At 38.8% G+C, this 25,213-nt stretch overlaps 1 protein-coding gene across 1 annotated transcript in view; it reads right to left on the reverse strand.

The window, feature by feature from the left end:
* Positions 1-813: 813 nt before the first annotated feature.
* Positions 814-25,213, reverse strand: part of Rsod (Related to Sod) — an 82,782-nt gene continuing 58,382 nt past the window's right edge. The window contains exons 15-19 of the mRNA XM_067154991.2: positions 23,352-23,484; positions 20,943-21,084; positions 20,105-20,229; positions 18,092-18,253; positions 814-993 (exon numbers count right to left, since the gene is read on the reverse strand). Of these exons, the coding sequence (XP_067011092.2) occupies positions 881-993; positions 18,092-18,253; positions 20,105-20,229; positions 20,943-21,084; positions 23,352-23,484 (675 nt within the window). The 3' untranslated portion in view covers positions 814-880. The remainder of the gene's footprint in view (positions 994-18,091; positions 18,254-20,104; positions 20,230-20,942; positions 21,085-23,351; positions 23,485-25,213) is intronic.

The following is a 25,213-nucleotide window of genomic DNA, read 5'->3' on the forward strand; positions in this document are numbered from 1 at the left end:
CCATCTGGTGGCGAATGAACATATCATTTCCACTTCTATAATAACGTCTAAATTTAAAGAGTCATGGTTTAAGAAGTCTTTCTCATGGACAGCCAAGATTTTCTTTTGGTGACGCAGAGCACAGTTCTCTGCGAAACGTAAAGAATTTCACCTTATTTTCTTATCAAGGCATAAGCCCAAAAGTCTATACAGTATCTAGTCTATAAGTACGGGCCATGAAAGCATCAATGGCAACTTGTAATTTGTTGTTCTGATTGTGACATTTTCTATCTAAATTAGCAACTGGCCACATAGACAAACATGAAAGCACTCCCTCTTAAAACGTCTTTAACTTAGCATGCATCTCTTCCGAGGTGTCGGTAAAGAATTGGGTCTCCACCTCTGGCAGGATCAAAGAATGAAGGATGTAAGTTATGGTCAGTGAGTAATATAGTAATAGCTCTGGCAAGAACAGGTAGGGAGAGAGGTAGTAAGGCCGTAATAGCTACTGCCCATACAGATAGAGGGGTTTGATCCAGGACATCCCAGGGGTGTGTATATTAATAGTTGTGGTAATAATGTTAACTGCTTCTAGAATAGAGTAAACCCCGGCTGGAGTGAGAAAATTGCCAAATCAACAGAAGCTCCGGCAGGAGCATGATCAATAATGAGAGGTATTCTCCTATCTGATTTAATATAGTATTGCTATGTTGAGAGTAGAGGTGTGAACTGGCCCAGAGTAAAATGGCGGAAGAGCAGACGGAGGTGGTGAGCATTGATCCACTAATCACATGAAAGGGAGTCGGATAAAGGGTGTGGAAGAAGATGAAGAAGTGAAATAATAGCAAAATTTATTAACATAGTCTAAATAAAAAACTCTCTAATACAAAAATATTCATTGTCATAAATAGAAAAAATGTAATACGGTCACAAAAGATATAACCACAGTTATTTTAGAAAAAGTAAAGTAGTTTCTGTCACCACTGCTGCTGAAGATGCTGCTTCTTCTGGAACCTGAAAAATTGAACAAAACTTATTATTATTATTATTATTATTATTATTATTATTATTATTATTATTATTATTATTATTATTATTATTATTATTATTATTGTTGTAAAAATTCTCCTACTGATAATAATTACCATATTAGCTATGACATAAAATGCATACACATCTTTTGAACACATTCGTTAGCATGAAATTTAATGCCAAAAAGAGCAAGATAGCGTTCACAACTAGAAAATTTCTTTATGCCTCTGGTGTAGAGGCATAATATCAGAGGGATTATGCTTGGAGGGGAACAGTTTAGGAAGATGGAGAGTTTCAAGTACCTGGAAAGTATCATAGAGGAAAGTGGAAGAAATTATAAGGAAATAATCGAGCATGGAAGACAAGCAGGAGCGTTCCTGAAAAGTGTCAGAAGCCTGGTTTGGAACAAGGATGTCCCTCAGAGAAGCAAAAAAGTGATCCACAGTATGTACTATGTACCTAGTCTGATGTACGCAGCATAAACTTGGGTAATGAGGCAGAGAGACGTGATTAGGATACAGGCATGTGAAATTACATTTCTGAGTAGCAAGATGAGAGTGACAAGAATGGATAAGATGAGAAATGAGAAGGTTAGAGATCTAGTAAGAGAAGAGCCATTATAGAACAGGATAGAGGCATCTAGACTTAGATGGTACCAATGCATGAAGAAAATGACAGAGGAAAGGTTACCCAGGAGGTTGCACGAAATGGAGATAACAGGAAAACAGAAAATGACCAAGAAGACCAAGAGATAGGTGGATAAAAGGAGTGGAAGAGTGTGCGTGCAGAGGACTGGGCAATAATGACGAGGGAGAAGTGGTGGGAAGACAAGAGGAGATGGAGAGGCTTATGTTCCAAGCAGACCTGGCCAACAGTTGGAAACTGCGTATGACGATGATGATGATGTTAGCATGGATCTCTTAAGGAATTTGGTTGCCCCAAAGATAGGATTACCATGTACTGAAATTTGAAAATGTTGACATCTTCTTCTTTCCGAGTAACTCCTTCGTCATTTATATCATTTAGCAGATCCAAAAGTACCAACTCTCCCGATATAAGCGGGAGACTCCTGTTTTTTTCATCGTTCTTCCCAATCTCCCGATTTTCAAAGCAGTTTCTGTAATTTTCATATTATTTTAAACTCCAGTGCGTTTCCTCATTCTATCGATATATGGCTGAGTATGGCTGGTCAATAGTAGTTCTAATAACCACAACCGGATGGCAGTATGGAGCACGGTGGCCAGCCATGTGTTCCTCTTTGGTCTATAATACAGCCAACTACTAAAATAGCTTAATAATAGGAAGTGGAAGTCGCAAGCGAGTAACGTAATCTCAGAAGTAGCACCCCATAGACATCTACCTGGGGCAGGACCTGCATAGTGCTCGTGTTACATCACGTAGTGCTTCTTGGTTGTATGTCTTAATATTTGTTTTGGCCAAAATGTCAAAAAAGAAATATGATGCAGTGTTTAAAAGTTTAAAAGTAGGGAAGAGTTTCAGTGAATCCAGTAAGGGGCCAATATTCACATTCTGTACTATGTGTAGGTGTGATTTTTTAGTTGCGTATGGCGGGAAATATACTCAAACATGTGCTACCGAAAAAACATAAGGAGAGTGTCCAGTATGTAGAAAGAAACCAGAAACTGAACTTTTCATGTAAAAACCATATGTAAATCCTGCGGCGACTGTCGAGGCTTTATTTACATCATTTATCGCAGCACATAACTTGCTTGTAAATTGTGCCGACCACGCCGGGACTTTGTTTTGCGAAATGTTTCCTGATTCGGAAATCGCTAAACAATATGGGTGTGCTAGAACGAAAACAACGGCTATAATTACAGAAATGTATATGAATATGGAGGAAAGGGCGAAAATTGTAACATTTGCAGGTGAATGCATTTTGCCGTTGCAACTGATGGTAGTAATAAAAGCGGCTTGAAAATATATCCTATTGTTGTTGTAATCGGTGCTGGGACAGAGGACTGGAAATAAGCATTGTGTTTCGTGAAATTATATTATTGAGTTCGGAAATGTAAACTACTATTTACCTTTTATTTTAAAATAATTGACTATAGTGTTTCTTAATATGTTGTTTTACCATTTTATTTTTTGGACAGAATGAACATTGCAAGATGCGAGACTTATTTTTGAAGTGCTTTTTGGTATTCAAATTTTATATAACTTGAAGAATTTATTGAATATTATTTTTAATTATTGTATGAAGAAGAAAAATTACTGAAGGTATTATCATTGTATATTCTGTATATAAAAAATTGTAATTTTGTAAGGTGCTTTATTTTTGAGGCATCCTATACCGCACGTGCGGTTTCCACTACTTGTGAAATGCTTTATCATCAAAAGGTAGAAGTTGGATTGGTCATAATAAGACCTCTGTCTATTGGTCAGCTATTAGCATTCTTTGTTGGTCAATTTGGGAATCTGGAGTGTTGTCATTGGCTAATTGCAATTGCACGATTTCCTGTTTGTGGCTCCTCGTGAGTGCGAGTCAATTTGTCCGGGTCTTTTGAAATCGGATCGCTGTAGGGGGCGGACGCGTCTTGCGTCAGTCCGCCTTGGGCCTCCAGTTCCCCACGGTAAATGCTAAGTAATGGCCTTATATTCATTTAAATGCATTCTTGTGTTTCGGTTATATTAATTTAAATGCATTCTTGTGTTTCGGTCTTTCCCATCTTAAAGTAACTTCTGTAATTATGTAGAATTTTATTTTGTGCGCCGAAGTTCACTCTAGATTTCCACATTTACCTAAATTGAGCATCACAACGACTTAGCTGTTGAGCTAGTCTGCAACATTGTTTTCGGAAGCAAACGTTTTCTGGCCCAATGTTTTGTTATTACAAGTAAATGTAACCTTCTCTCTCTTGAATAACGTGTTATATTAATTTTGATTCTTTCAAGGATGCCTCCATCCACTCTGTGAATCCTTGATAAGGTTTCTTGCATTTATTTTAAAAGTTGTCAACTACTCTGCCATTTATTTGTGTCTTTGATTCGTAATTATATCCGATTTGGCAAGTGTGTTAAGTCACAGCTGCTCTGTCATTTATAAACTTTGTTGCTTGTAACTGTTCACTTGTTGATTTTAATATATGTGAGCTAAAGCGTGTGCACCGCGAACCTTTTCTCACCCATAACGTCATACCTTCCTGCGGACCTCAATACGGCTCCTGCACATTCCACACTCCTGTCCTTAGTTGTCGTTTATTAGGCCTGTAAGTTATAGTTAAATTCTACGTTTTGATTAGTTAACCGTCACGTTTCAAAGCTTAAATGTGAAAGCACTGCTACATTGAAATTTTTCTATTTTCCCCATTCATATTAAGTGTCAATTATTATTTTCTTATGCCAAACATTGTTATTGTTATCATTATTTGATTGCATTATAATTATTATTTTCAAGTTCATTTTATTATTATTAGTTTGTGTAGGCATAATTATTTCTCGATAACAGCTACAGTTGTAAAATTTTTTAGGCCTGAACTCAGTGATATTCAGAGTTGTCTACTCTCTGTGCCTAATTTAGAGGGGGATGCTACTGGAGCTAACATTGCCAATCTTTTGCTCTCAACTTTTCAGGAATTCTGCATTCCATTAAAAAGCTGCTGGTGCTGATAATGCTTCAGTAATGGCAGAATTAAAGAATGGTGTCAAGGGCGCTCATACCCGGGGGCAAGGTGGAGCCGCGGCCCCCACCCCTAGCTCCCAGGGAAACGCAAATATCTAGTGTATTCAGCTGTTTTCCTTTCAAGAAAATGATTTAAAAGTCGGTATTACGTAAAAACGGTAGAACCATCCCCCACCAACAGGCAGGGGATACCGTGGGTTATTCTACCGCAGAATACAAGTAGCCATTTATCTTCCAAAATATTAAAAATACTACATACCCCTAGGTCTGAGGCATCCCTACAAACTATCATATGGGCGCCCATGAATGGTGTGGCAGGATGTTTGAAGTGGGAAAATAGTAACATAATCATCATAGGCTGCTCTTGTCACCTTATTAATCTTTCTGCAGAGAAGGGTGCAGTGTGCTTGCCTGCAAATGTAGATGAAAGTATAATTGATAGCTGGAAAGGAGTGCAAAGAGGAAAGAAAAGTTCAGAGAATTTCAGACTTTACACAACACAGAGATCAGGAAGATTCTGAAGCATGTGCCTACTCGATGGTTATCACTAAGAAGTTGTTTAGATAGGATTTTTCTACAGTGGGACCCTTTGGTTACTTTATTCAGGAGCAAAATTGTGAGTAAGGATGGGAACTTCGAAGACTTACAAAATTCGTAAGCACAGTCTAAGTGCAGACGTGTCTTGTTTGTCTGAAAAGGTGGAGCATTTTCATAACATTTCACCACACTCCTCAGTTAAAGGGAAAACCCAGTCATCAGTTTCACCCCAACCCCCCAAAATGAAACTACTGATGACACTAAGAGCCATACTTTGTCACGTGAAGAACGACTGTTCATATTCCTTTCATCAAATTTACATAAATCTTTTTGCCTTTTTCTCTCAAGTTTTATGGATATCTTTGAGTATCCAAATGTAGCTCTTCAGTCAAGTATGCCGCAGATCCACTTAATCAAAGTCAATTTTGGAGGAACTATTGAAGAATGTGATGACAAGGTTTGTGAAACCACGCATTATTAAAAGCTCCTCTCTCCTGGATGTAGATTATCATACCACAGCAAATCAAAAGGATGATTGTGATCTGATGATAGGGAACTCTGCGTTTGTTTTGGTGAACACTTTGAAGTCTGAGGAAAAGTGCATATTCTTTAAGTCCATTAGAAAGTGTTTCTCTTCATCATGTGACTATATGGTACACACATTTCCATTCAAAGATGAAGTTTTAATTAATGCAGGAGTTGTCATATTAGTATAGGAGGAGAAGAAATAGAGCAAGTCAGTAACTTCAAGTATTTGGGAAGTATGATCAGAGATGATATGTATTGCACAACAGAAATTAAGAAAAGAATTGCCATAGCAAAAGAAGGCTTTAGGAAAAAATCAAAATTATTTTGTGGACCACTAAACAAAGATTTGAGGAAAAGACTTGCTAAGTGTTACATTTGGAGCATAGCGCTGTATGGCGCAGAGACTTGGACATTGAGAAAGAAAGATGAGAGAAGATTGGAGGCACTAGAGATGTGGGTATGGAGGAGAATAGAACGAGTGAAATGGGAAGACCGGGTAAGGAATGAGGAGGTATTACGAAGAGTTGGAGAAGAACGAAGTATGTTACAAACCATTAGAAGGTGAAAAGTGAACTGGATCGGACATTGTTTAAGGAGGGACTGTTTACTGAAAGAAGGAATAGAAGGAATGGTGAAAGGCAAACGAGGAAGAGGAAGGAAAAAATATCAAATGTTGGACAATATCCAAGGAAATAAATATTCGGACATGAAAAACTTGGCGCAGGACAGGCAACAGTGGAAGAGGTTCATCCCATGACAAGACCTGCCATAAGACAGAATACCTAGATAGATAGTTGCAAATATTTCTGCTATAAGTAAGGCATCATTTTCTAGCCTTAGATTTTTCATTAACAAGTTTCCAAACATTCTGACTAGTGAAATGGAACATTTAGATAAAGAAACTGACATTCTGCACTCCCAATTCTGTACCTTTCAGCTCGAAGAAATGGACCTGGCAAAAGGAAAAATTAATGTTCAGTGGGCATTGGTAGGTCAGATGAAATCAGCTGATGGTATACTTAAATATGACAGATTCTCTAAGGTGATGCCTGCTATTTTATCAGTTCCACATAACAATGCAGAATGTGAAAGGATTTTTAGCAGCACAGTCACAAAGAAAAAACACAGTTCAGATCCTTGCTGTCTGGACAAGTTTTGGAGAAACTTTTAACCTTAAAATCAGTTCAGCAAGGCAAGTGCTTTGAGCAAAATTTAGTTCAGAGTTTCTGAAGAGAGCTAAGCCAGCTATGGGTATGTTGAACAACAATTATTGTAATGTGTCAGCATATTGAAGGATGAGAAGTCACGTGTTCCTAAAGTTCCGGTATGTTCAGTATTTAGTATTCACATATAAATAATGAAATATATATATATATATATATATATATATATGTAGGCCAAACAGAGTTGTTAATGTATTTAATTTTAATGAATTAATACATGTTCTGCCATCAGTGATGTGTTGTAATACATCGCGATTTGCTGCCAAATTTCTCCTGATTTTTTACTTTGTAAAGTTGGCATGTCTACATATCCTACAAAATTTATGATTATCTTGACAGTCTCGTTCTTCCCTGAGAGAAAATGAAGATATAATGCAAACATGTTATTGTCATAATTGTCCAATCCCCAACCCACTATGCATTCGAACAATTTATTTAGCAACGAATAAAGGTGTAATCAAATTGTAATTGTCTGTATAAAAACCTTGTGGGATAGTTTTAATGAGTTTTAAGAAGTAATGGGATGCCATCCCACCTCACCTCAAGCACTAAGTGTTTATAAGCTCACCGGACAAAAAATTATAGTCACCCTAGTGCGCACGAATAGAGGGATTGTTAAGTATGTACAGATGGCGGAGTGAATGAATCCCGTGCTCGACCACATGCGCACTGCCTCTATGTGAGTACAAGGCAGTAGCAATCAGTGAGACATTGATGTTTCAAGTGGACAGTGTACGTCAACATGGGTAGATGTAAGGGTGTGACAGAGTGGCAAAAAGGGGCAATTTTTTTGGCCATGCCCATGGCCATACGGTGTGTGGAGTTGCTGCATTTGTTGGTGTTTCTCAGTGGACTGTTCAACGTGTCTACAAGCAGTGGTGTACTACACATGACCATGAAACACAACGCCAGAATTGTGGTCGGAAAAAGATCCTGACTAAGCGTGACCGGAGACATGTTTCAAGGCTTCTGAATCATAATCGCTTCCAAAACTGACAGGAATTGCTGCAAATCAGTAAATGAAGGCCCATCCTAATCTATTAGCAAGAGAACATTGTGACGGGAAATGCAGGCAATGAACATTTGGAGTTGGACACCTTGCAAGAGGTCATTGCTCACACAGGCACCTAAAGCTGCGCGACTTCAATGGGCTGGAAATTATCGAACGTGGACAGTAGCTGAGTGGTGGAACAAAATGTGGCCTGACGAATCACGCTTTTTCCTGTATTCCAATGACGCAAGTCGTCGAGTGCACCGAAGGCCTAGCGAACATTTCATCCTGCATGTATGCAAGGTCATGTTCAAGCTGGACGTGGGCCTGTGATATTTTGCGGGTGTTTTTCGTGTCATGGATTGGGACCACTCACTGAGGTAACTGCTAGCATGAATCAGCATGTTTATTTAAACATTCTGGATGATCAGGTGTTTCCTTTTAGTCAGCATCTGCATGATGAGGATGCTATTGATACCCCAATTTTTCAAGATGACAACAGCAAAGTTCATCGGGCTGGACGCATATTACATCTAGATTGGCCTGCAAAATCACCAGACTTGAACCGTATTGAAAATCTGTGGGACATGTTGAAACAGCGGGTAAAACACAGACATATCAGGATCCTCAGCAACCTGGTTGCAATGTATCCGCACAATTTTGTGGACTCATTTCCCAACTGAATCCAGAGGTGGAATTACATGGTATTCAATGATGCTTGTAATGATTTCTCCACGGGTAACTCATTTTTTGTTCTTCTTCTTTATAATTTAATGGCCTTCGCTTGATAGTGTTTTACCCAGTCACGGGCCCTATAATGAACACCAAATTATGGAGAAGACCAAAGCACGAGGGATAAAGTTAGAAATAGAGGATAATAAATCTACTACGAATATACAACACACAGGAATTGCACAAGGACACAAGGTACAAAGCTTCACGCCAGAGTTATCCTTCTTGGCAACTTTCTACCACAACAAACATGACCGGATCAACATACAAGGGGAAGTAATTAAATGAAAGTGTTGGTATCGGAAGGGAAATTAGATAGAGTCACCACCGTAATGGGCGTGGAATTTATTATCCAACATGATAGGTGAGTGGGAAGGCAAATTGTTGCCTAAAAAGCAGCTGCAACCATTTTAATCTGCTAACTTTGAGCAGCGACATTGAAACAAAATATGGTTAATTGTACCAACCAAAGTATGGCATTTACAGAGCTTAGGTTCAACCAATTTCATACGATATAACTCCCACAAGTCCAACCCCTCGTCCACGTTGTGGGAGATCAAATCAAATCAAAATCTCTTTATTTGCAAATGAGGTGTCTACCTCGGTGGCAAATGGTACACTAAAATACATTATTGTCAAGCACTAAATTTTAAATTAACAAGAGACGAAGAAAATTTTCCTAGAATACAATATTATACAATTTACACTAATAATTTGTTCTATTAAACACACACATCATCCTTAATAAATTTATATTGTTTACAAAATTCTACTTATAATACCTTACAAACATAGTCAACTCATATACAGTATGTGAAATTACTTCTAATAATAATATACAACTGGTATAAGATTAAAATTAACATTGAATTTATTTACATATTTATATTTTACCAATTTTGGGACCTAAGTAGCATAACGACCTGCTGCGTCTTAACCAGAGCCCCTTTTGCCACCACTTTTCAGAGTTCCTGAAGGGCCTTCACAGCTACCGTAGCGGTCCCAGGGCCCTCGAAGTCCCCACTGTACTTCACCCCTACAGGCAGTCCCCTACTTGGGCTGTCCAAACTCCATAGACCAGGGGATGGAATTAATTTAATCACACACATTTTTTTAATTTACAATATTCTGCACTGGTCGAATGCCCTCTAACATTTCATTTATTTTCTCTGTTGTTGTTTATTCTCTTCTTGAATATCTGTACAGATTTTGGAAAAGGATCAAACACTACCCCTAGTAAACTGTTCCACTCCTTCACGCCCTTCCCAATGAATGAAAATTTACCCCAATCGCTTCTGCTAAAATTCCTTCAACGTCATCAAGTAGGGAATAGCCTGTGGGGGTGAAGTACAGTGGGGACTGTGGGGTGCCCTGAGACTGCTACGGTAGCTGTGAAGGCCCTACAGGAATCCTGAAAAAGATGGCGGCTAAAGGGACTGTGGTGAAGTCACAACAGGCCTAGCAAGCCGGTGATGGATATTAACTCGCTTTCAAGGAAACAAGGAACGATAAGCCGGACAGATGTAACAAACGACAACCCTGGCGAGGAACAGGATTACGAACTGGCATACTGAATATACAACCGTTGACCGGAAAAGTAGAGGAGGTCGTAGACATGATGGAAAGAGAAAACTGGATGTACTAGGGCTGGCAGTGACTAAGTGGAGGGGTGAGTGTAAGAGAGAGCTGTGGAATGGTTTTTGGTTGTACTGGATAGGAAATGATGAAGGAAAGCAAAATGGAGTAGGAGTGGTAGCAAGAAATGGATTGAAAGAGGAAGAAAAAGGGATAAGTGACAGGTTGATAAAAGTCAAAATAACTGTCAAAGGAAAAAACTGGAAATTGTACAAGTGTATGCTCCACAACCAGGATGCACGCAACAGGAGAAAGATGACTTTAAGGGAGAATTGGAGAGACAATTGAATGGACAAAATTACGTGGTAATGGGAGATTTAAATGCCCATGTATGCATGGAAAGGAAGGGTTATGAGAATGTGCTTAGAGCAGAAGGATGGGGAAATAGGAATAAGGAAGGAGAATGACCACTGGATTTGTGCAAAAGAAATGGGATTATGGTCGGGAACTCGTGGTTCAAAAAGAGAAACAGCCATAAGAAAACGTGGTATACCAGTGACTGGTCTAGGAAATCTATTGTAGATTACATAATCTACGACTGGGAAATGAAGAGGAATGTTATAGATGTAAGGGTAATACCATTAGAGGCCCTAGATAGTGACGACAGACTACTAGTAATGAAACTGAGAACAATGACAGAAAGAAAGAGAACAGAGAAGCAGGAAAGACATATCAAAATATGGAAACTGTAGGAAAAGGAAACCAAGGAAGAATACCAGGAAAAATAAGATTGAACTTACCAACAGATGATATAAAAACAGGAGAGGAAGAATAGGAAAGGTTCAAGAGGACACTAGTAAAAACTGCAGAGGAAGTGTGTGGGAGAACTAGTGCCAGGAAAAGATGCAAGGAGACCCCACGGTGGAACGACAGTCAAAGCGGCAGTTAGAGAGAAGAGTGTGGTTTCAACAGAGGACAATGGTGACAAGACAAGATTATAAGACCAAAAAGGAAGAAGCTAAAAAGGTTGTAACAGAGGAGAAGAAAAAATGGAGATGAAAAAGTGGACAAACATAATGGAAGAGGATTGCAAAGGAAATAAAAAAGTACTATATGCAATGATCAAGAGTAAGAGGAAAGGCATGAGGGAGTATGTTACAATGATAGACAAAAATGGAAATGAAGTGTAGGAAATGGAGAAACTCAAAGGAATGTGGAAGGAGTATTTTGAAGATTTACTAAACCCAGAAGGATGCACTGAGGAGGAAAGTAGAAGTAGGGAGGAAGTAAGATATATGGAAAAAGAAAATGACTTAACAAGGGCAGAAGTGGAGCTAGCACTGGGCAAGATGAAAGGAGGGAAAGCCCCAGGGTTAGATGAAGTGAGTATTGAGATGGTTAAGGCAGCAGGAGAGGTAGGTAAACAGTGGCTTTATCGTGTGTTGAAAATAGTATGGAAGGAAATGAAGACCCCTGAAGATTGGAAGAAGGGAGTAATCATACCCATTTTCAAGAAGGGGAATAGAAAATATTTTAAGAACTATAGGGGAGTCACACTGATATGCCACTGTGCAAAGGTGTTTGAGAAGATTCTGGAGAATAGAATCAGAAAGAGGGTGGAAGAAAAGTTAAGAGAAGAGCAGTATGGCTTCAGATCAGGAAGATCTACAGTAGACCTTATATTTGCAATAAGACAGCTACAAGGAGCATCATTACGAGTGGGGTAAGGATCTTGTGATGGCCTTCGTGGCCTTTGAGAAAACTTATGACCGTGTGTGTAGAAACAAGGTATGGGAAGCCTTACAGAGAAAAGGTGTCGAGGAACAGACCGTAGAAAGAGTGAAAGAGATGTACAATGGGAGTTTCAGTTGTGTGAAAATAGGAGGAGAGAGAACAGGCTGGTTTGAGCAGATAATTGACCTAAGGGTTGAGAACCACCGAACGAGGGAAGAATAATGTGAGAGACGTAGTAATTTGCTTGAAAGGTAAGAAGAAAATCAGATGTAGACGGGCTACGAATGATAGAATTTCAAAGGGAAAAGAGGGAATTATATGCCCAGATAAGAGCTGGGTAGCGGCGTAGGAGAGTACCTCGTTCCTGATAGTATCGTACTAGTAAGGATAATTTTGGAAGGGGGTGGGAGGTAATCAAGAGAGTCCTGAGAATAAATATGGAGGCAGGCAATTTTCTCGTCCAGTATAATGGTAATTCCGCAGCCTCAACCAAAGTCGCATTATTGGGGGAAAATTTCAGAGCCCCGATACAGTTTAATTATTGTACCTGAATCGAGACCAATTTAGCAAGCTTCTTATTAGCAGCCGTATCAGTGACACCCGTGCCATAATTAAAACTCAAACGAATGATGTTTTGATACAATAGTAGCATTGTTCATGTATCGGATCCCCAAGACCTCTTCATTAAGGCAGAAAATAATGTTTTTTTTTGGCAGAGATCTCCCTGCAAGGTACTGAATGTGAGAATGCCATAATAATTTCCTGTCGAGGTAAATACCTAAGTATTTAGTCAATGGGACAATCGGGATAGAAAAGCCTTGAAAGAGGACAGGCGGGTGATTAGTATGATGTAACCAAGAGCAAATTACCGCTTTACATTTTTCGTAAGCTACTTCTAATCTTGAAGCCATGTAACCAAATCCAGGAGAGTCGTGTGTAAGGAAGTGTAGACTACTTCGAGAGACGGGAGACTAAGATATATAACAAGGTCATCGGCAAATTGCAACATACGAGCCCTGTGTGTTATAATTTGCTCTAGGGACATAAAATATAAGGTATATAAAATAGGACTGAGAATATCACCTTGAGGCAGATCCTGAGATGTCATTCATGCCTTGATATGCGGGAAATGTTTTAATGGAAGTGTTCTGTTCGAAAACATGTTCAAGAGAAGATTAACGTATGGAGGCGGGAAGTTACAAAGGAGCAATTTTTGAAGTAACACATACAGGTCAAAGTTGTCATAAGCCCCATGCAAGACAAAAAAATATAGCCATCAAGGGTCTTTCCGACAGCGCGTGTGAAGTAATATCGGTTAACAACAAGTTAATAGCGGCGGTGGCAGAATAACCAGGGAGGAATACGAATTGGTATTTGGGAAGTAAATTATCATATTCTAAGGACCATTTGAGGCGCTCAAGAAGAATTTTTTGGAAAATTTTCCATAGGCATTGTCCAAGGTAAATGCCCCTGTAACTCTCTGGAAGTAGAGGGTTTTTACCTGGTTTTAAGATAGGTACCAGATAAAATTCATTCCATGCAGTAGGAATCTGAGCAGACTCGAGGCAACGATTGAAAGTCAGAAGTAAGGTCGGTCTCGCCAATGTAGGAAGTTGTTTTAATACCGAATACGGTATATCATCCCGGCCGGGGGCCCAGGTACGTGACGCCTGGATGGCCAGATTTAATTCGTGGATATCAACAGGACTAAGGATAGAAGAAAATTTATTTGATATAGGAGGGATTTGGGAACTATAATGAGGGGAGACAAAATCCGGGGTTAGCTGATGAAAGGAAAGAATTATAGCCTCCATATTATAGTGTACAGTAGATGGTGTGTGAAGAAAATGGTTTGATAGATGTGCAATCGCTCTCCATGTGTTTTGACGGCGATTGTCTCTTAAGGGACGAAATACAGGATTTCCAAGCCAGGCAGTTTTAATTGTTAAAAGTTCTTTTTAATTAGGGCAACAAGTACTTTATAATGTAAATATGCTTGGATAGTTCCCAAACGTCGAAAGGAGCAAAGTGCTGTTTTCCTTTCTAAAATTAAAATGGCACACTCATTGTTCCACCAGCATGCGTCCTGGATAGTTTTGGGTATAATAATTGGCCGTTTAGGATGGTATAGATCTAAGGTAAGGGTGTATTCTGCCTGAAGGCAGGTTCGAACCTCCGCAGAGGTGTGCCTGAGCCGGAGTTTACGTACGGTAGGGTGGCCACTTCCTTTCCACTCCTCCATTCCCTTACTCCCCACCAACAGCGCGTGGCAACCCAACCAAATCTTGACCACGCCCAATGTTGCTTAACTTCGGAGATCTCATGGGATCCGGTTTTTCAACACAGCTACGGCCATTGGTGTATAGATCTAAATACTGAGTAATTATGGAAGTAAAGGTATTATAGGGCACCTGTTGACAGTCAATGCCAGATAACTTGTCCACCAAAAACTGTTGAAATTGGGTTGTATTAAAGTGCAGCATTCTCTTACCCAATTTGACCGGGTGTATATCGACTTGATGATAGTCAGCAAGGACAATAAGAATGGGGAAATGATCACTCAAATGAGTGTCCTTTAGTTTATCAAAAATAGTGTTAATTGTGGCATTGAAAGGGGGAGATACCGGGAACCGTTATCTTAAAGTGCTATATTCATTATCAACAGTACTAGGAAGAACCGGTGTGCGATTCCTAGATAGGGAAGATATGGGATTAGGTTCACTCCTGGAGGAGGAAGGCATATGGAGAATATCACGGTATCCCTGTACATCGAATCCTGGTGAAGGATCGTGTTTAGGCGGTGACAATTTTACAACTGCAGTAAATTTCCTTTTCCTTGGCATAGGAGATTTTAGAACTTGAGAAGTAGATTGCTGTAGGGGGGAAATTGTTGTGGAGACATGAGAGTGCTGAATCTATTTTCTACTGGGGCAAAATAGGACTGTGAAGTTGAAGTATTAAATTCCATTGCAAGCTTCTTTAATTTGTGCCACACCAAGTTACCTTTATGTAGTACCTTCTGACATCGCGTTCTTTATCGATGTCATGGATTACTCTGACTGTTTGATATTCTCAAACTTGACATGTAGTTCATCCCAATTAGACAGATGACACCTCTTGACGTGAAAGATTGCTAAAGCATCTTTCTTACTATTCTTTGATTCTTTTACTCTCTGAGAGAGAGGCAAAAAATGGATTGGTTTGAAAAGATGGAGGCGTTGGGCTATGATATGATTCTTATTGTTTTTAACTGGTATTTTAAAAGGATTCATTATTTGCCCAGTATGACTCTCTGTTTTAAGTCAATGTATATGATTAAATAGAATCTATGGATTCTATTCCTCATGGTTTCAGGTATTTATCTCATTTTCCTTTTCTTGGCTTGCCATAGTTATGCTGGTTTTGTATGCTGAGAGATCCCTGTTCTGTAGATTATTCTTTATTTGCTACAGACTTTTTCAATGTCTTTAATTTTCTTCACCAGGCAAATGCTGGGGCTGTACCTTAATTAAGGCCACGGCCGCTTCCTTCCAACTCCTAGGCCTTTCCTATCCCATCGTCACCATAAGACCTATCTGTGTCGGCGCGACGTAAAGCCCCTAGCAAAAAAAAACCATTTTCTTCACGTCTGCTTGTTGTGTATTAATCCCTATGTAGGGGCAGAAGATAACACTGATCCATTTGATCCGTGTGGATGATTTTGTTTGCGATTTTAGTTGGATAACTTTTATTATTCTCTTTGGCTTCAATGTCTGGCTTGAGCTTGCATTCTGTTAATATGGTTTAACGCTAATGTTGTGCATTTCATGTTCGCCTTTTTCGGGCGAAATGAATACGTTATGTAGCTTGTGTGATGTGGTTTGGTTATGACGTTGATTAGGTGAGCCTGACCTGTATTGCAGCAACCCAATTTCTCATGTGTGTTTTTGGATCAAGCTCACAAGCCTTTGATTTCCTCTTGTCATGCTGTTACGAGTCTTATTGTAACGTGTCTTGATATAATACGGTTTATTCTACCATGCATATTTGGTCTCTGCGCGCGCGTGTGTGTGTGTGTTCATGCTGCGTGATTGCTGAATCTGTGTTATTTTTCAGTATCTTACGGATGTAGCTTTATTACTAATATTTATTCATTTTATCTTACTATTATTCTCTGCTCTATCTGCATGTTTATTTGCCTTTTTTTTCAGGATTTTACTCTCAACTGTATTTATTTCATTTAAGACATTTTTATTTACTTTTGTAACTATGGCAACTCCTTTAATCTCCTTGTGTTCCTTGTTTGTTCCTTTTCTGCCAGGTTTGCTTCTCTGGCATTTGATTTCTGGGGGATACAGTCTTCTTGGAGATTGTTGGGATGTGTTTTCGCTTTGAAAATGAATTGATTTTAAGCCTTGTCTTATCTGATGCGAAGATTGTATTATTTTTGTCTGAAGGCTATTTCTTTCGCCTGTTACTAATGTCTTGCCCTTGGGAAAGAAATGCTTGGCGTCGAATCTTAATTATCTCTGTCAAAAAAAGAGAAAGGAACTGAATACAATTGCATCACTTTTCGCTATGCTTCTGTTGCGTCTGTATAAAAGTTCATGAGATTTAATTTTATAACTCAAAAGACTCGATTGTGATTATGACACACACAAGGACTATGTATGTGAGTACCTATTCCCCTTTGTATCTCCCTATTTTGCTTTTATGTCCACATTTTAATCTATTTGTCCAGTTTATGTTAATGAACTTAAATTTATCTTTCTAATCCATCTGTTTTGGGTACATCGCTTATTTTACTCCATTTCTCTAGTTTAAGAGACCCGAATTCAGCTCCTGGCAGTTTCTAGCCAGTTTCGACCGGTCCACGGAGGTTAGGTAGCTGGGTAGGTAGGTAGTGGTTTTAGGTGGAAATTCCTGTTGTCGTTTATGCTCGGGGCAGTGGAGGGATCCCACTTGATTTTTCCCGGAACAGTTGAAACACTGTAATTGTGAATCAGTACACTCTTGGGTCTTGTAAATTTGTGTGCAAACGGCACATCGAGGCTCTTTGCTCAACAATTACTCTGAGTATGCCAATAACACTGACATTTACAGCATATGTGGGTTGAAAAACAAAGGGTTCAACCAGGGATCGAACCCTATAGATAGTAGATACGTATGGAGGTAGTGTCTGGCTGCGGAATGTGATCTTAATTTTTCCTGTAGGAACGTAGGAAACCTTGCCATCCTGCATGGAATGCCTGTTCATACACTGAGCTCCCACCATAGGTACTGGCGATTAAGCATATTTGTGAATTTCCTCTTCTGTCAAGTCCCTATCCACCCCTCTGCTCACTCCAACCTCATAGATAGAAGCAGAAGGAATAAAAGCTTTAAGGTGCTTTTCCTGGTAAGTGGGATTTGACAGGAAAAGATTAGCCTTGGTTCGGGAATTCAATTTGAATCCTATTTTAACCTCTATGAGAGATTTGGTTAATACCAACAAAATTCCTTTGATAAAAATTTTTGCTGAGGGCCACTGGATGCAGACTACTCAATTTTTTACTGTCGTCAAGAGATTCTACAAAGATGATATATGTGCTGGTATGGTGTGCATCGTATAACTTGGCTTCCGTTTCAGTAGTAGAAGGACCGTTATTGTTAGATGGGACAGAATTATGATCAGGCATTAAGGGATCAGGAAGCACGATAGTCTCCTCCATGGGTTTGACTCTACTGTCAACTAAAACTATCTCCTTCTCCATTTTATTACCCGGGCCAATGACCTAGATGTTAGGCCGCTTTAAACAACAAGCATCATCGTCATATTATTACCCCCACTCAACTCCGCCATGAGGCCAGGAGTGTGGGAGAAAGTCAACACATAAACCAGCTACGATTCTCTCTCACCACTCCCAAATGTACAGAAAGAAAGAATAAAAATACAACACCAATGCGAACACGAATTGCACAACATGCACAGAAAACCGGTAGCACCTCGGTACACTACGTCCGCTCACCACCGGGAACCAGCATGAACTCGACTAATTTCTTGTTCAGTGAGCTTATAAACATCAAAGATAGGAAGAGAATAGGAACAAATATTAAGGACAACTTGTCACTTGTTAGTTAAGTAGAAATACTACTTACTTTTTCTCTCGTTAGGATCTCTGGAGCCACACAGTCTGTAGGATAGTGAAGTCTTCCGTTTGTAGCTTGGCACATAGCCCGGTATATATAAGGTTGGGGATGATAGCTTACCAGTGTTTAGCAGTCTATTGAAGTCCTGTTCTATCTGATTTGCTACTGGTCCTGTAACATAAAATGAAGCTCACATATAAACACTGACTTGTACCATCAGATGATACCATCATAACTAACTAAAAATACTAAAGGGCTTTGCACATTTATTCATCTTATAAAACATTACTGACAGGGGTTGGAATTCTTTTCACTCGAGAGCCTCCATACTGGCAGTGTAACTCTTGAGAATCTCCTAACTTCTCTCAAGTCAAAAGCGAATAGTATTGTGCTCTCTGTACACGATTGCAAATTACAACTACCAATAAGGATGAGAAGGTCTGGCTCTAAAACTGGGTTAAATCTTCATGAAGTGACTAACCTCAAACCAAGCATTAGGAAAAGATGAGGAGGACAAAGAAGATGATTTACATATTTTTTATTTTTACAAGTTGCTTTACGTCGCACCGACACAGATAGGTCTTATGGCAACAATGGGAGAGAAAAGGGCTAGGAGTGGGAAGGAGGCGACCGTGCCTTAATTAAGGTAAAGGCCCCAGCATTTCCTTGGTGTGAAAATGGGAAACCACAAAGGACCATCTTCAGGGCTGCTGACATTGGGGTTCGAACCCACTATCTCCTGAATGCAAGCTGGTAGTTACATGATGCAAAATGCGCAGCCATCTCCTCGGTGGAAAAAGAAGACATTACAAAGCATTTAAAGGCACCATGGTCTGGTGTTTAAGTTAGCACCATTTGAGGTCATCTAAATATATAAAAATGAATGTTTGTATGTATGTCTCAAATGGACTCAACTATTGGAGCATTCTGGCTGAAAATTTCACAATTTGTTCTTATTACTCTTGGGAGGGTTTAGGAAGCGGTTTGAATGAAATCTGATGGGTAGTTGGGCATAGGGGGTGAGAAGGCTGAAATTTTTTAATTTTTTTTAATAGGGGAAGGTAAGTAAACTGCATGACAAGTCTGATTTGTGGATTTGCCTAACCAACAGTATGTGAAGATTATGATGTGTTTGTTAAAACTTTCCTTCTTCTTCTTCTTCTTCTTCTTCTTCTTCTTCTTCTTCTATGAGTATACATGGCCTGTGATAAGTACCACTATACGAGGAACACCATGGGTCTACAAAGCTTGTGAATAGTACCTTTATGTGAGAAACCTCATGGGTTTACGTTGCTTGTGAGGAACCTCATGGGTTTGCATTGCTTGTGAGTAGTAACCTTATGTGAGGAACACCATGGGTGTCTGTGTTGCCTGTGAGTAGTGCCGTTATGTGTGACATATCCTGGGTCCACATTACCTGTGATTAGTACCACCATACAAGGAACACCATGATTTTTTGTAACCTGCAATTAGTACTATAGGAGAAACACCATGGTTCTGCTTTACCAGTGATTATTACTATTATGAGAGGCTGGTGACATGGATTTTGGACCCCTTTCAACAACAAGCCTCTTCCCAGAAACTAAGGCATTGTGAATTGGATCCACTGACTGTTTTGGATTCATGATAATTTTTTCATCATCATTCATTTTAAATTCTAGTTAGTACATTTTGAAGTTTTAATTATCGTTTCATTTCATTGCACCTCGTGAGTAGTACCCTTATGTGAGGAATCTCACCAATGACCTAGCTTTAAACAACAAGTATACAGTACATTATATTTCCAAAAATGTTGAATTTTTGGCGTGATCTTCCAAAAGTTAAAAATGCATAACTTCTATATTAATTGGTCTAACTCAAAGGAATCAGGAGACATATATCCTATTAGATGTAAGAGCTCAGAAAAAATTTACAGAGGTCTAACGGTACAGTTATAGATGATGTTTTATGATTTCTTTATGTGGATCTAAACTTTTGACCGATATAGTATCATCATTAATTATTTTCTATCAGTTAACACACCTTTAAAGTGCAACAGAAACTGAATACAAGCTCCTCCATGGAGAGTTTTTGTCTTGCGGGTGTCCACCGACAGCATCCACTCGGGAATACCCATCACTTCCTGTACATCCTCGATGAACTGAGCTCTGAAAAAATAGTATAAACACACATTACTCCTTAGTTCATCTGGTTACATAATTTGACTCATATTTATTTTACCGTAAAAGCAAGAAAAGCCATCTCTGCACAGATAACGAAGGTCCTTGGAAGACTACTTTTCAGACTGTGTTCTACAAATAGATGATGACATTGTGTACAAAGAAGAAGTTGTCCATCACTACACATTTGTAACGGTACAGTCCAGTAATAAATAAATAAATAAATAAATAAATAAATAAATAAATAAATAAATAAATAAATAAATAAATAAACAAATAAACAAATAAATAAATAAATAAATATTACCATGTACAATAGAGGGGACAGAAATGAAAAGAGGAATATGAAGGAAAGAAGCTAGGTTAAGTTAAGGAAAATTTGATGAAAGGAGGCTTAAGAAAGAAAAAAGAAAAACATGTAAGTTCCTGTCAGAAGATAAAGGAGGGTTGGAATGTGGATAAATAAAGATCTTTGAACAAGATGGATACAGAATTACGGAATAGGAAAGGGTGGACTTATCGTGGTTTTGTGAGTAGGGAAAAGAAGGATACAGGATCAGGATAAAGGTTTAACTTATCCAGTGTCCGATTGCTGCTCAAGTTTCAACAACAAATTTTTGTAGATGAAAAATAGTGGCACACACTCTCCCTCCCTGCTGCAGTCAAAGAACAGCTCTAAATAGTGACAGCTTAATACTCACACAACAAATTTAGGTGGCTTTTGAAGATTGGCATATTTGATGATATCATAGTCGGGCTCTATGTTAGCACATGCGTATCTCTCTCCTCGTCGATCCTGGTTCAGGACCACTATTGAACGCCCCATTGCAGAAACAGGACCCTCTGGAAAGGAAGCGATAATTCATAAAAAAAATCATTCAATAGTAATGTTTCATTAATAATTTGTTGCCATAACAACTTCAAGATGATAAATTAAAATAAATCAATTTTACAATAACAACATTATATATCTTCTTTATTGGCTCTTCCATTTGTAGACAAAACTCGCAGTGCTGTTGGTCCAACAAAGTCCATAATATTTACACATTACCTGTGTGCTTATTACAACTCATTTCACTGAAGATATGTTACTGAATTCCCATTTTCAAGAATTTTCAAATACAGCTACCCCTTGTGGGTGGGGGGACGCAGACAAAGAATTCATCCACGGTATCCCCTGCCTGTTGTAAGAGGTGACTAAAAGGGGCGATCAAATTAGAACCATGAAACTACTTGTGCTTAGTACCACCATGCGGGGAACACCATGGGTCGCTTTTACTTGCGCATAGTACCACTATGTTGGGTACCAAATAGGTCTGTGATTAGTAGCAAACGAGAGCATGACGGCTTTTACAGTACCTGCGATTAGTGGCACTATATGAGCGACACCATGGTTCTGGTTTGCCTATGATTAGTACCCACTATATGAGGAACACCACAGGATAGTAAGAGTCCCTGTGGATAGTACACATGGATGAACACCATAGGTTTGCGTTGACTGTAAATGGCGCCGCAATGTGCGGAACACCATAGGTCTGTATTACATGTGCGAATTTCATTACCTGTGTGTCGTACCATACTGTGCGGAATACCGCGAGTCTATGCTACTTTTGATTAGTACTGCAATATGACACATAGCATGATTCTACTTTTCTAGCGATAAGTACCATTGTGAGGGGCCACTGACTTGGATTTTGGACCCCTTTCGACTACAAGTATCATCGATTCAGTATTGTGCTATAGAAGCAGTCCCTTGGTCAGTACTACTATTGTTCTACGCCAGCTTCTGTGCATGCGAGGCACTGTGGGTCGGTTGCACTGATCGTTTTAAATTCATGTCCATCCACCCATTCATTCTTCGTCCTCACATTTTGAATTGTGGTCAGTGAATGTTTTTGGGCTTTTAATTTGTCATTTCATTTCGTACCATTAGGGGCCGATGACCTCGATGTTAGGCCCCTTTAAACAACAAGTATCATCATCATCATCATCTTCATCAAACACAGCTGAAATAAATAGTATGTTACCATTTAAAAAATATTTTGTTCAATTTCTTTGTATGTATAAGTGTTACAATTAGTAGCTATATGGCATATTACTCGACCCCTTACACGCTATCACTAAGTAAAAACAATAGTTTGCTATTTTAAACCATTGAGGTAATTAGCTGGACCATATTGTTATGTGCCAGCCCTGTTGTAGCTCCTTTCAGTACTTCTTGGAAGGGACTGGTGAATCAGCCGACTGATATTTTATGGGGCCCTGTGCAATGTTTTCATTTCAGTGGCTGGTGTATCCGACACCTTTCAGTTTACTGTTGTTATTTTATAATCTCCAGTGGTAAAGGTTTTCATATTCATTCTCTCATATTTTTCACACCTTTTAATACTTTCCTCTCATCTTTAGAAATCGTAGATACAGTTTTCGGAAGCCTTCGATCTCAGGCGGAAGCGTGCCGGTCTCTCACCACTGGATACCGTAGTTCAAATCCCTGTCACTCCATGTGAGATTTGTGCTGGACAAAGCGGAGGCAGGACAGGTTTTTCCCTGGGTACTCTGATTTTCCCTGTCATATTTCATTCCAGCAACATTCTCCACTATCATTTCATTTCATCTTTCAGTCATTTATCACTGCCCCAGAGGAGTGCGACAGGCTTCGGCAGCTGGCACATCTCCTATCGTCACCGCTAGTTGGGGCTTCATTCATTCCATTCCTGACTCGGTCGAATGACTGGAAACAGGCTGTGGATTTTCATTTTCAGATCCAGTTTTCACTGCACCCGTGGATACACAATGTAAAATGCTCTCACGTCAGAAAAAAAAACGTACCCAGTGTTTCCATATTCCTGTTGGATAGTTTTTGTTTCCATATTCCCGTTGGATAGTTTTTATTCGTATATTCAGTAGTATGTTTTCTTGCTTAACACGTTCTTTTGTCTTGTCCCCTGCAGAAATGTCTTAATGAGGTTTTACTGTACTTTATAATTAGCAAAATAAAAGACAACTCAATTTTTTTTAAACCTAGTGATTTAGTCCTTAAAGCTAGTCACCAAATTTTAGGTAATGGATTAAAAAATTATCTTTTATAATTATTGGAGCTAGAGACTCACCAAGAGGTAAATTGCTGTCAGTGAAGACTTGGCGCTTATCACCCATATCTATGGTTCCAAGTCGACCTGAGATATCTCCGACGTAGCAACGAAGTGGGTTGTCTGGACCACATTCTGCTCGGTACAACTCATCCTGCAGGCATAAAGAACAAATACTGGTTTCATTGCCTACAAAATATCTCGTTGATGAGACCTTGCATTCCATGAAGGTATGATGGCACCATTCCAAAGGAAGAAGGAATATGAAGTCTAAGTGCACTAACTTATACTGCTAAAATCCAGGTCGAGTATGGGGTGGCCAGCAATAATACCAGCGAGAGATGATAATTGTGGTGCAGTTGCAAAAATGTGGACTGGACTGGTAGTGAGCAAAACAATAGCAGCAGTAATTTGTTAAAGCCAGTGATAAAGAAACTCCTAGAAGAAACCGAAAGCTGGTTAACAATGGACCATGTGTCCAGAATAAGCTGGAATTAGAAACTACAGGCCTTTATAAAGAGTACAAATGGCACATTCCTGTCAGTCTGAAGTAAATCTCAACTGAGTCAGTCTTAAGCATGTCAGAAAGTAAGCAGAACGAGATGGATGCAAGTTCGTGATGAGTCTTTCATCAGGAGTGAGTCTGTCTGATGGCCACGACATGATGAGTTCTTGAAATAAATAAAATATTGAGAGGAATCCACCTTTTCAATACCAATCAGTTTATTTTGTTTCAGGATACACAATTAAATTCTAATTAGTAAATGTTTCGTAATGGTTTTTGGGATATCTTCAGCTATTAAAAGATCAAGTACAAGATTCTAGAACATTATTTAGATATGCATTAAAAGATATCTTATAATCATATGGGAATACATTATATTTTAGGAACACTATTGTTCAATGAACATCCAATAAACCCGAAAAGCTCTTATTAATTGATACACATACCCCGATAAAAACTAAACCAGAAAACCTACAGCAAAAGAAGCTGAAACAGTGCTTAAAGAAATGTGTGGAAAAGCGTGTGGAGAAGACCAGGTTTTTGCAGATGTGGAAATATGCCGGCAGTGCAACTCAGAAATCCCTCCATATGATATTACAAAAGATTTGGATATCAGAAAAATTCCCAGAACAATGGACAACAGCTATAATTAATCCAATTCATAAGAAAGGTGAAAGAAGTAATACGGACAACTATAGAGGTATTTCCATATGCTTGACTGCATGTATAAGATTTTCTTTAAGATACTATATAATCGGATTAAAGAACAACTTGATCAAGAGTTAGGTGAATACAAGGGAGGCTTCAGACCTTGGAGAAGCTGCTCTGAACAAATAATAACTTTGAGGCTAGTCATGACATATTACAGAAAACAAAACAAGCCCCTTTCAATAACATTTATAGATTTCAAGAAAGCTTACGACTCCATCCACAGACCATCATTATTAAAATTTTTTAAGACATTTAAGACTTCACCCAAAGCTAATTAAATTGACTGAACTTACTATAACTAATACAATTTCTAAACTTAAGTTCAGAGGAGAACTTTCTGAACCATTCTTGGTAACAACTGGTTTAAGACAGGGAGACGGATTGTCGCCTTTTCTTTTTAACTAGCTCTTCTGGCCAATGATATTCAGGAAACAAAACAACAACAAAAATCTTTACAGGAAATAGCTCAAAATTTTGGTTTGAAAATTTTATTTGAAAAACAGAAATTATGCTAATTCAACTTCCGTTTGCAAACAATTTTTTTTTTTTTTGCTAGTGACTTTACATTGCACCGACATAGCTAGGTCTTATGGCGATGATAGCAAACAAAATTAAGCTGGTAGACCAAGAAATAAAAATTGTAGAAAAATTTAAATATTTAGGTGAA

The sequence above is a fragment of the Anabrus simplex genome, chromosome 10, assembly GCF_040414725.1.
Source record: "Anabrus simplex isolate iqAnaSimp1 chromosome 10, ASM4041472v1, whole genome shotgun sequence".
Classification (NCBI taxonomy): domain Eukaryota; kingdom Metazoa; phylum Arthropoda; class Insecta; order Orthoptera; family Tettigoniidae; genus Anabrus; species Anabrus simplex.